General features: G+C 43.9%; 1 protein-coding gene across 1 annotated transcript in view; it reads right to left on the bottom strand.

Moving 5' to 3' along the window:
* GABBR2 (gamma-aminobutyric acid type B receptor subunit 2) overlaps positions 1–13,278 on the bottom strand; it is a 1,273,589-nt gene that overhangs the window by 102,992 nt on the left and 1,157,319 nt on the right. The window contains exons 15-16 of the mRNA XM_030209562.1: positions 11,559–11,783; positions 2,786–2,968 (exon numbers count right to left, since the gene is read on the bottom strand). Of these exons, the coding sequence (XP_030065422.1) occupies positions 2,786–2,968; positions 11,559–11,783 (408 nt within the window). The remainder of the gene's footprint in view (positions 1–2,785; positions 2,969–11,558; positions 11,784–13,278) is intronic.

The raw sequence follows: 13,278 nt of genomic DNA on the forward strand, positions 1-13,278 counted from the left end.
AATGCAGGCCTAACTTATGCAATGAAGCTATACGCTGTTGCCATTTATATGTGTATTCAGTGGTGCAACTTAAATGGTATATAGGCATATTTTCAAAGCACTTAGCCTTCCAAAGTTCCATAGAAACCTATGGAACTTTGGAAGGCTAAGTGCTTTGAAAATATGCCTCATAGTGTACTGGATATTATGCCACTGTTTTTATATTGGTTGAACACTAGAGGGAGCCCCAGAACATGTAATAGAGCTCTAAAAGAAGGTGAGCTCATCAGAACACTGTGAGTTTTAGCTCCAGGAGTCCTGGATTGATGAGGCAAGCACACAGAAGCAGTCTCAATTTACAAGTGAAGGCAATTAGCAACCTGTAGTTAATAAGGCAGTCTGCTGGTGAGTACAAGAAAAAGCAAACTATCTGCAGAAAGGAGGGGCATAGGACAGATCAGCAGAACTCTGACTGGGAAGTTGCAGTAGCCAAGCCACAAGATAGTTTTAGGAATAAAACCCTAAGGTGTCAAATGCTTTACTTATTGGAACTTGAAATAAGGTAGAACCTAAATTCTGCTCTAGATCTATATTTAAGGAATCCAGAAACTTAGGACCCAAAATTCAAAAGGAGAAGCTCCTGCCTAGGTAAACCCTGCTGAGCAAGCTGGCAGCCGAAATTCAGCAGCACTTAACTGTTTAGTGCTACTACTACTACTATAAATCACTTCTATAGCTACTGAATATGTCCTCTAACCAGCCATCCCCTAACTGAAGAGGTTAGGGGTGGGCTGGGGGTAGGGTTAGGGCACAGCGTCAGTTAGCCAGTTAGCTGCAACGAGTTAACCGAGTACTGGACTGAATATTAGCTGGTGCTCGTTTAACTTCCAGGTCGGTAGAGATACCCAGATATTCAATATCAGGAGCCGCGCATTGAATATCCGATGTTAGTTCAGTCCATGGCTAGAAATGGCCTACCAATCACTGACTACCACAGGTTGAATATTGGGCTCTTAATGTTCTGCAGTACTGCCAAAGCGCAAAGTGTTGGTATGTTATGTGTTCTAACTTGAACCCTTAACAGACAGGCCCTGGGATAGGGCTCTATAGTGTCACAGGAAAAACATTCTAGGTTAGAGTGATGCCAGAGTGCCTTTTGGGACTTAAGCATGTTACTGACCGGGGGCCCAGGTAGAGTAATCTTCTAATTGGAATAAATGCTGTGGCTAAGAGCTGTGAAAGGAAAGGGCACATAAGCTAAGTTAAAGAGAAGAATTCTATAATGGAAATGTTTTTGCTTGCCGAAAAATGCACTTGGGAAAGTTAACTCTAAGCTTATGATAGATGTTAACTGAGTTTACTGTTCAAGCCACAAGCAGTAACCCCCTCATTCTACAAATGAGCATACAATTTCATGCTCTTCATGTGCAGGTTATAGAATAGTGCCAGTTACACACAAGTTAATTGTAAAAGTACCTGCTAATTGGCCCCAATAACCAATTGCCAACAAAGAGTCAACTGAGGCTGAGACTAATTGAGGCTAATTGGCATTAATTTGCATGTTACACAAAAGTTAATTGGAAAATTAGTTGCTAATTGGCCCCAATAACCAATAATTGCCAATAACTGGAGTCAAGTGCGGCTAATTGGCATTCATTTATAGCTACATGCGTAACTGCACTTAGTCGCTGTTCTAGAAACTCAGCACAGACTATCTATAGCACGCAACTGCAAGGAGGGAATGACGATGGGAGGGGCATGGGTGTGTCCAGCACTTCTGCACTGATATTCTAGAATACTCTCAGTGACACGCACTACTTCACTCTCATTTACACCAGCTATTCATATAGCATAAGTGGCCGTTCCTAAATATTGTCGTGTAAATGCCCGCTAGCATTCTATAATGGTAATTATGCACGTAATTGCTGATATAGAATTTGGGCTTAGTGCGCAGCATTCTGGTGCCTAAATTTCAGAGAGCTTCTTAGAATTACACCCTATGCTGATAAACCATAAGCAGCAAGTTTGTTAATTGAAGCCACAGGCTGCAGCTTGGCACCGAGAGGGTGTAGCAAATATTTGGATCAAGTTGGGCAAGTGGCGATATAAGCAGATGCATATTAAATATGGATGTTGTTAGTAAGAAGTCTATGGAGAGACTTCTCATTTAAGCTTGTAAAAAAAACCATGTAAATAGTACCCCAGTGTCCTCAATCACTATCACGTCACTGGTCTCCCCGTTACCAAAGATACTTCATCTCAACCATATAGCACTTTCTCAGTATTTCAAACTCCTTTGCAATCTGAAGTTCTTCAGGTAATTTCTACAATGAATCCCTCTTCTGCCCCTACAGATCCCCCGCCTAACTATTTGGCTGAGGGAGGGAAGAGAGTATGCTGTGTGAATGGGCTGTGTCAGCATTGGCGTACAGCTTTGTAAGGCGGTGGGGGGGGGTAAATCTGTACCCGAGGCAATGGAGGGTTGCGTGGCTTGAGTGACCTGCCCAAGATCACAAGGGGTGTAACTGGGATTTGAACCTGACTTCTCTGGTTCTCAATCTGCTGCTCTAACCATTAGGCTACTCTCCCCCTCTTTCCCTTTTTTAAAAGCCCACACATTTCCTTCCAGACCTGGTTGTTTGAATTACCCTTCATAGAGGGTTACAGTGGAAAACTGTCAACTTCCCAGTATAAAGGAGGAACAAGCTCTGCCCATTTCACGAGTTATAACTTACATGCTTGTTTGTACAGTACAGCATTCCTAGTTGCAACTGGGGACCTGCTATTGAAGGTACAGCATAACTACCTCTGTAATTTTCATTCTTAGACGATGATTCTCAGACTGCAGCCCTTCCAATCGAGATGTGCTAGCTTGATTGACACTGGTGACCGAAGTTGATGTTTTCGAATCTTCTTTCTTCTGGTTTTGAGTGAACTGGAACCTTCTGTTCTGAGTTGCTGCATCAGGATTTGTTCTCAGTGTAATGAGCTGGAATGTTGAGAGACAACACGAGTATTTTGAAGACTGTTTTAAAAATGTGTACCATCAATTTCTTCTATAGCTACACTTATGTCCAAATGTGAAATATTCTATCTAGGCTACACACAAACATGTTGGGATATTTTCAGGAATAATAACTACTAGCTATTTTGTATACTTCCTTCCAAACCATGTACATTAAAAAAAAAATGTTTATTCCAAAACAGGTAACCAATGGATAGGAAGACAGGCAAAAGTTAGTCATATGTTAGAAAGTATATGTAGGCTGAAAAATCCTTAAGCATAGAAGTAAGGTAGATGCCAGCAGGAAAACACATCCAAAAGCGAGGGCTGAATGAAAAAGAAAATGAGAATGGAGAGAGCAAATTAGGAGGGGGAGAAGAGCACGATTGCTGTAAGCCAGACTAGAAGAGTACACAGGATTCAGAACAAGCAGTTGTGCAAGATAATGGATGTATGAACATTAAAAAAAATGAAGACGCAAGGAATCTGAAACAAATATAAATAACCAGAGGGGGTCATTGACGTTGAAGGATTATGGACAAAAAACTGGATGTGAACAGCAGCAGCAACAAAAGATAAGCAACAGAGGTAAGAATAAAACCAGAGATTTTCAGGAAGATACTGGAACAGTCAATTGGAATGATGTTACAATAATTAAACAAAGGAAAATAATTCCATGTACAGGTTATTCAGAAGACTGAAAATTTCACCCTGCTCTACAGTTATCATACATTCATAAGTGGCTGGTCCTTGGAAATCTTATTTGGTTTTGTATCGATATTCAGCCCCTACCCAGAAGTGACTGATAAGCTGCTTCTGGCTGTGGGCTGAAGTAACTTCAGATATTGCGTGGCTCCTGGCACTGAATATCTGGGTATGACTGCCAACCTGGAAGTTAACTGGGCACGAGCCGATATTCACACTGGTGCCTAGTTAACTTGCTGCATATAATTACAACAGCTGTTCTGCTAAGTCTCCGCTCTGTCATAACTACCCCCCCTCCTGTACCACTCACAAACTAGCTGGTTTCTTCACAGGTGGTTAGAGGGGATATTCAGCAGCTCTATCCGGTTAAATGCCATTGAGTGTCTCCAGATAGCCAAGCGCAAGCAATTTAAATGGCCAAGAGTTTCTCCCTGGCCATTTAAATCACTCTGAATATCAACCCCTTTATTACTAAAACACAATAGACAAATTTAAGCACCACAGAGCCTACAGTATATTACTCTACTATTATTATCTTAAGTTGTCAGTGGTAAGAATAATGAACTAGAAACCAGGGGAGCAGATTTTAAATATTGCTTATCTCACTGACGCTGTTTGTGACTATAGGGGCTATTTAAAAAATGTGTACTTAAGTCCCTTAGGGGCCCTTTTACTAAAGGGTTAGCGTGTGGCAACAGGCTTGCTGCGCACCAATCCAGAACTACCACAGGAGCCTGGCAGTATTTCCCATGCCCAGCACGTGCCATTTCTAGCACTACAAACGTATTTTCTCATTTTTGTAGTGCCAGTGCTTACCCGGCAGTAAATCACTGGGTTAGCATGGGAGCCCTTACCGCCACCTCAATAGGGTTCCCCCCCCCCCCCGAAATGGCCATGTGGCAAATGGTTCACTTACCGTATGGCCATTTCTTTCCCAGAAAAAAAGACAGCCTTTTACCCACTATGGTAAAAGGGGGCCTCAGCATGCATCAAAAACAGCACTGTCACTAGCAAAGGACCCCTTTTACCGCAGCTTAGTAAAAGGACCCCTTAGCAGGCAACTGTATGTGGAGTATTAACATGAGGGAAGTACGGACATGTCAAGGGCATTTCGCCCCAAAATAAGTGCAACTTATATAGAACCATGTAAGTTGCACGCATGGCATGGTGCCTTCAGGTGCTTCCACTTATGCTTGCCACACCTGTATCTTGGTGCGCCAGTGCCGCCTTACACCCTCATTCTACGACCGCTTAGGTTCGCCTACACACTGTTATACAATTGGTGCCAATACTAACCTGCTTAACAGCTAAGAATGCCGTATGAAAGAATTGGGGTTTGATAAGATGCAATGTGATCACAACAATATGTGATACCATCTTGTTTGACATTATAAGAAAGTTGATGTATGGCTCCTCATGAAGCATTTAAAGTGAAACGGGTTTGGCCACCGTCAACCCATAGCTAAATGTTGAACTACTTTTTATATATAAAAGAAGAAAATACTTAAGAATAAAGGAATATCTGGAATTTTAATACATCACGTTGATTATTTAAGCATTTACACTGGACTCTTCACTTGTTGATGTTCATCTTAACATATTGCCACACTTGTGACAATGTTTTAAGATACGAGCATTCACTGTTTTTGTCTTTTAAAGTTGGGTTTTAATTGTCGCTGCTTTAAATTTTTTCTTGAATATTGAGCTCTGTTTTAGTTTTTTAATTTTTTTTTGTGGTTTAAAGATTGGCACTATTTGATCTGTGTAACTTTTTGAATATTACATAATTACTTGCCAATGCCTTATATATTCTGATATTTCTCAAAATTTGTTTATTTCTGATCTGGTTACCTTCAAAAGCTAATCAAAAAATGTATTATTAGGCCAATAAAAAAGGGTATCATCTTCTTTTATTTTCTATGTTTTGATTTATTTCTATTTAGAACCTGCAAATAGAAATGTTTGTGGCAATTATTTATGGGTGAGACCAGAACCAGAAAGTAATGTTTGTTTTCTGTGGTTCGATGTGATTTTATGTATGTTCTACTACATTATATAAGAGGTCATAGTCCTTATTTTTGGTTTTCATTGAAGTTAGTACCAGATGACTCTTAATATGCACCTTGAAGATTTAATCATGGGAAGGGCTTATTGGTGGTGGTTATTAATGTTATAGCCTTCCCTAGCAAGGGTGAGCTCAAGCTGTTATTACAAGCTGCCACAATAATCTTTGGGAATATTTCCTAAGGTAAATATTCTTTTGGAACACAATATACCGAGTTCATTGAAAGTGCAGGGTGTGGGTTTTCAGAGGGTCTTTGTATTTGTGTCCTGTTTTATTTTCTCTCTCTTCTTTTTCTTGGTCTTTTCCTATATTGCTTATATGGTTTTAATTTATTACTGTTATTGGTAATATTAATGTCATTATTTTCATGTATTATTGTTGACGTTTTTGGTCCATATGTCCCTTTTGTTTTTAGGTAGTATCCTATGTTCTACATTTATAACTTCCCCTGATGCAGGCAAGGAGGTACTGAATCAAGAGGAGCATAAGATATCGTGCTTTAATTAATTGGACAATTAGTACTCCACTACTTTTTTTGGCTGCAGTAGTAATAAAAGTCTTAACCATGCCAACTGTCGCGTCTCTCGCGCTTGCCGCGCTCTCGAGGACCTTGGCATACCTTCAGGCTTCTTCCCCGGGAGCGCGGGGTTTGTGAGTCCATAGGCCACTACCGTGGAGCGGCAGTGGCAGGCAAAATCACCTTCCAGGTAGAGAGGAAACAAGACTGGACCGGAACTCCGGACTGGAGTGCTACACCGGAACCCTCGGAACTGGAACGCACTGGACGGGTGCGCACTGGAGTGGGGCCCGCTGGACTGGACACACTGGAGTGGCCCCACTGGACTGGAACATACAGGAGTGAAACCCGCTGGGCTGGAACACACTGGAGCGGAACCCGCGGAACTGGAACACCCTGGACCTAGGCTTCACCTACACTTGACTGCCTTTCCCCGAGGGTTGAGCCCTCAGGTTCTGGCAGCCGGTAGGACTTACAGGAACAGCAGGAATGAAGATCCAGGAGTGCCCCCTGGCACCTAGGCGAAGGCAAGGCAGACAAGCAGGGACTGTCCGGGTTCTGGCAGTCGGCAGGAATCAACACAATGACTAGTAAACTGTACCCAGGCTAATAGGAACGCTATACCCAGGCAAACCAGTCATACACAGGAACATACACAGAGCAAACTCAGGAGACTTGGAAGGCTATACACCAGCTAACAACTAAGCTGTGCCCAAGCTAACAAGTCATGCACTGGAAACAACACAGAACACTAGCAAAGCTTTACACAGGCTACAAGCCACACGGTGCCTAAGCTGGCTAGTCAAGTATTAGGAACAAACCCAGGGAACTAGCAAAGCTATGCACAGGCTACAAGCCAGACGGTGCCTAAGCTGGCTAGTCTATCACTAGGAACAACCACAGAGAACTAGCAGAGCTATGCACAGGCTACCAGCCAGACGGTGCCTGAGCTGGCTAGTCTACACTAGGAACAATCACAGTCTCGGGACTAGCAAGGGCGGCCAGTCTAACACTAGGAACAAACACAGTCTCGGGATAGTGGCTAGCAAGGGCGGCTAGTCTAACACTAGGAACAAACACAGTCTCGGGATAGTGACCAGCAAGGGCGGCCAGTCTAACACTAGGAACAAACACAGTCTCGGGATAGTGACTAGCAAGGGCGGCCAGTCTAACACTAGGAACAAACACAGTCTCGGGATAGTGACTAGCAAGGGCGGCCAGTCTAACACTAGGAACAAACACAGTCTTGGGATAATGGCTAGCAGGGGCGGCTAGTCTAACACTAGGAACAAACACAGTCTTGGGATAGTGGCTAGCAGGGGCGGCTAGTCTAACACTAGGAACAAGCACAGAGAACTAGCAGAGCTATGCACAGGCTACAAGCCAGACGGTGCCTAAGCTAACTAGTCATGCACTGGAAACAAACACAGAGCACTAGCAAAGCTATGCACAGGCTACAAGCCAGACGGTGCCTAAGCTAACTAGTCATGCACTGGAAACAAACACAGAGAACTAGCAGAGCTAAGCACAGGCAACAAGCCAGACGGTGCCTAAGCTAACTAGTCATGCACTGGAAACAAACACAGAGAACTAGCAGAGCTATGCACAGGCTACAAGCCAGACGGTGCCTAAGCTAGCTAGTCATGCACTGGAAACAAACACAGAGCACTAGCAAAGCTATACACAGGCTACAAGCCAGACGGTGCCTAAGCTAGCTAGTCATGCACTGGAAACAAACACAGTGCACTAGCAAAGCTATACACAGGCTACAAGCCAGACGGTGCCTAAGCTAGCTAGTCATGCACTGGAAACAAACACAGAGAACTAGCAGAGCTAAGTACAGGCTACAAGCCAGACGGTGCCTAAGCTAGCTAGTCTAAACAAACATAGAAACTCACACAGAGCAAACACTGAAACCGTGTACAGAGCACTCTATACACCAGGACCTTTAGATGAGATGCAAAGGCCAGGACTGTAGTCTTCAAGTGATTAATAAAGCCCTTCAACACCAGAGCCACAGCTGCAGCAATCACCTTGCAACCAAACAGAGGCTTGACACACAGAGCAGTCATCCCATAGGAAGGAACAGCGGGAGCCATCTTGGATACTGGCAAAGAGGAAGAGGCGGCAGCCATCTTGGAAGAGGCATAGCCCACACAGGTGAGGTTCAGTAGGGCAATCAGCACACAGAGCCAGAGAGAACCTACGACAGACACAGACACAGAGACAAGCAGAAGCCAGCACAGACACTGACTCCCAGAAACAGGGTAAGTCTGAGGGTTGTCACGGCCACGGACGGGACACCAACTGGTTATTGGTCAGCTGGCACAACAGTCACAAAAGAACTGTAACAAATTGGCTAGCTTCCTGTATCCAATTCTGTTATTAACAAGAGGATACTCCTCTCACCTCCAAAGCAAAGTTCCTGTCAGATTAGGGATATTGCAACTACAGCAGCTCTACTAAAATCTGTATCACTAATTACTATCTTCAAAACAGAAACATGGTCTGCGCGCCCTATTTTTACTTCCCATTGCTGCCGTCATTAAGTTTCAGTAGTGGACAGTGCCTTTGGTCAGTCTGTTCTGGCCAATCTGTCTCTTTCAGCTACAACTCTTGCATTGTCAGTTTGGGTTGTTTTAAAAAAAATATAAAGAGTTTGAGCAGTCCTAAACTTGGGAGTCACCCTCTTGTGTGTCTGACTCAATCCTACTGGTCAATGGAGAAAATAATGTTGCTAACGTATAACAGATTTTTTTCTCATAGACAGCAGGATTGATTAGGCACATTATCCCCCTCTCACCTTCCCAAGAGTTGCCTAATACCTTAAGCTTTGATTTCCTGACCTTTTACCAGCTTCTCTTAGCTTTCCCTTATATTGTTGCTTGTCCTTTTTGTGATCTCTTGTAGCTTATGAAGGTTAACTTCTTTTTCCTGATCTTTTCAGCTACTTCTTTCAAGAGCCACAGCAGCTTCCCTTTCCTCTTTTTTTTCATTTACTTTCCTAACCAAAAGGTTCATTGGTCTTAAAATTTTGTTCAACTTTGCCAGCTGCTCTTCTGTTTCCCACAGATGTTCCCATCCAGCTAATGGCTCCTTGTAGTAGTCCCCCATCTTAGCAAAGATAGTCTTCCTAAAGTCTAGGATTCTCGCTTTTGAACGATTCCTTCCATACATAATCAAATATTGAACCACATCACCTGTTGTTCACTAGATGCCAGATCACCACCCACTATAGTATCAGAGACACTAACCCCATTCATATGTACCAGGAAAAGAATGTCCTCCTCCCGCATGGGTTCCATAACCAACCGCCAGAACAATTCTCCCTGTAGAGAATTCAGGATCTCCCAACTTCTAGATGACACTGCAATAGTGATGTTCCAATACACATCCAGCATATTGAAATCACCTAGGAACATTAAAAGGAACATGACTGCAGCATGCTCACTGCCTATGGTATCTGTGCAAACTGCATGCTCCTCCAAGGCTGTAGGGGGCAGTGTCTGGGAATGGGTGTCACTTTCCATCACATGACTAATCCAAGATGGCAGTGAGTATGTAAAACAAGAAGTGACCCTGTGGGTGCCATCTGAGTATGAATCATGTGTCAAAGGAATATTGAAATTTTGAATTAGAGTTATTGTTACATTTCATATACTTTAAAGAAAAAAACCCGAGTAAAAACAAAAGTGAATATATAAAAAAAAAGATGGTTGAATAAAAACTATAAAAGGTTTTTGGGAGTTTTTTTTTTTTGTTAAGATTGATGACAGTTTTAGAAGAGTTGCCTGAGACATTTACCTATTGGTCTCATTTACCTATTAGTCTCTGCTTCATGAAACTGAGGTTTTTTTTCACCCTTATTTTACACTAAAATCAATCTAAGGTTATATGTATGATGTAAGAGTTATGCAACTATCGAGTTTGGGCCTGCACGTTTTTGTTTTTCACAAGATGTGTGGTCTGATTGCATCTGGGTTATACCACTAGTTGATCCTCTCCGACCCTGCATTATTTTTATTTTATTTGTTAGAATTTATTCACTGTCCTTTGAAGAAATTCACTAAAGATGGTGGGCCATCTTTCCTGTGTTAAGTGCACATTAGCATTTAACGTAGTTTAGTAAAAGGGCCCCCATGACTGATAATTTGTGTACTAACAAAGCATACAAAGGATGTCCATCTGTTTTTGGAAAGATCCAAACTATATCCAAAATAATCTTTTCATGGCGCCAATGTCAATGTTTAAATTCGAGGGGGTCAATATTCAGTCATTGGTGGTGAGCATTTTGTTCACTGCCAACGGTGTTATTCCCAGATATTTAAAGCCGGGAATTGTACGGGCTTTGGCTTTGAATATCTAGTTATTTTTAAGCCAGCTAACACATAGCTGCTTAAGCTGATATTCATCACTTAATTGGCCATGGATTACCACATAAAAATAGGACAGACTTTTATGTGGTTCCATTTATGCGGTAAAACTGGCCGCTTAAGGACTGAATACGAGCATGCAAGCAGCCAAGTGCTGACTGCACCACTGGAATGCCTCCAACATAGCTGACTTTCTGTTTGGTGCTATCTACAATATTCAGCAGCACTTAGCAGGTTAAGTGCCGCTGAAATTAGCGGCCAACCCTGACCAAGCCATTTAACCGGTCAGTAGCCAGCTAAATCGCTTTGAATATCGAGCCCCAGTGGCGTAGGAAGGGGGGGGGGGCGGGAGGGGCGGTCCGCCCTGAGTGCACGCGCTCAGGGGGTGCCGGCCCCGCTGGTTCCCTGCTCTCTCTGCCCCGGAACAGGTTACTTCCTGTTCCGGGGCAGAGAGAGCAGGGAACCAGCGGGCCGACGCAGCTCCGAGTGACGTGCACTCGGGGCGGATCGGCCCTCCCGCAGGTAAGAATGCGGTCCGGGGGGGTGTTGCGCTCCAGGGGGGGTCGCGCCGTGCTGCACCCGGGGGGGGGGTGCGCAGCGGCGACCCGCCCCGGGTGCCATTAGCCCTCGCTACGGCACTGTCGAGCCCTGTGTTTTTACAACATATATTGTGGGATGTTATACTGCTAATCTGATACCGAGTTCTTGCTGGCAGAAAGATATTACTTGGAATGCTTTGTGGGTCTATACTGAATTGAGAAGAAAAGTCTTGGCCAGTACTGTAATGTATCAATAGTTAATGTGTTCAAGCCAGTGTTAAAGAATGGTATCAGTGCCAGGTCAAACAAATGTTGAAATTACATTAACTTCAAATCACTAGGTAACAATTTAAATATAATAAATCAATCAACCTACCTTTGGCACAAAAACAAGACAGAGTGTGATGGTACTGCAGAATATGATGACTAAAGCCACAATGCAGAATTGAACATTGGGCTGATCCCGAGTGAGAAATGATACAGCAGCTCCAATAATGCACATGATCCCCACATTGTACACGCTCATTCCTATATATTTGCTGTCATTCAATGCAGGAATGCTCACATTTCGCGTCTCCCAAGCCAAGAAACAACCAAATAACTAAAAATAAGTAAAAAGATAACAATTAAGAGAAAGTAATTGACATGTATTAGAGATAAAATTAATAAATTGATTCCTACAAAATATTGTGAACTCTGTACATGTGGAGGGTAATTTTATAACAGATTGCCCAGGTTGAGAGACCAAGCAGTTGCCTATTTTGAAGACATATACATACCTATGTATCTTTATAAAATAGCTTTACAAAACCTGTACAATTGCAGCTTAATATGCAGTCTTGTACATTTACACTTGTTTAGGAACAGGTATACATATATGTGATTTAAGAACTTGCACAAATGCCTTTTTTATTAGCTATATTTGTACTTCGTGACTCCACCCACACTCTATAAATGTTGTCTTCTTTTATGTGCATAACATGTGGGTAATTTTACAACATTGCTTCTGCACATGTAAAACAAGGTTTATGCATGAAAAAGTGGGTCCCAATATTCAAAGCGATTTAAGCAGGCAGGAGAGGCTTCTACTTATTGCTGTACCGTGAGACTACTGCTAGAGGTTGTGGCAGCCATGGGGTTTGATGCTGCCATCACTTACCACTAGACTACTAGGCTACTAAAAGTATGCGGGGAGAGGGGGCTGCTGAAATGGGGAGGAGCTGGGGGAAGTACGAGGGGGGACTGGAACTTAATAAATAAAGTGGGAGGAGACATGGAGCTTAATGGGGGAGGTGGTAAGGTGGATCAGAGCATGACAAGGGAGGTGGGAGTGGGCATGGAAATTTGATGAGAAAGGTGGAAGGGGGAAATGTATATGCAGGTCCCAGTCATAATTCAGCTGGGACCAGGGCTGCCAAGAGGGAGGGCAGGAGGGGCAAAATTCCCTGGGCCCGGATCTCCAAGGGGGGCCTGGCACCGGAGTCTCTCTCCCTCTCCTGCTCGGAGCAATGGCGGGGTGGTGGGGGCGGTCCACCCCTGCATTAAAAAAAAACATCTCTCAATCAGCAGTGCAGCGCCTCGCATCTGGGTGAAAGAAGCAGATTGCCTCGGGTCCGGCCTTCCCTCACTGTGTCCCGCTCTTGCGGAAATAGGAAGTTACATCAGAGGAGAACAGGACACAGTGAGGGAAGGCTGGGCCTGAGGCGATCTGCTTCTTTCACCCAGACCCAAGGCACTGCATGCTGGCGATGTGCTGCTGATTGAGAGATATTTCTTTAAATGCAGGGGGTCGGGTGGCAGGCAGAAGGGGGCTGTCGAGGAAGCTGAGGGTAGGCAGGTGGAGACTGGGTAGGGGGGGCTCAGATGGGAGAAGGGGGTCATGCCTGAGGCAGGTGGGAGAACGGGTCTGAGGCAGAAAAGGGGGGTCGTAATGTAAGACAGGTGGATGAAGGGGACTGGCTGAGAAGAAGGGTAGGTGGGATAAGGGGGCTAGTACTAGAACTGGGGGCTGAAAAGGGGCAGGGGCTGAAACTGTGGGGACTGGGAGCTGAAAAGGGGACAGGGAGAAAGTGTCTGGGGCTGAATCTCAGCACTGG

Source organism: Microcaecilia unicolor, chromosome 1 (assembly GCF_901765095.1).
Source record: "Microcaecilia unicolor chromosome 1, aMicUni1.1, whole genome shotgun sequence".
NCBI classification, from domain to species: Eukaryota; Metazoa; Chordata; class Amphibia; order Gymnophiona; family Siphonopidae; genus Microcaecilia; species Microcaecilia unicolor.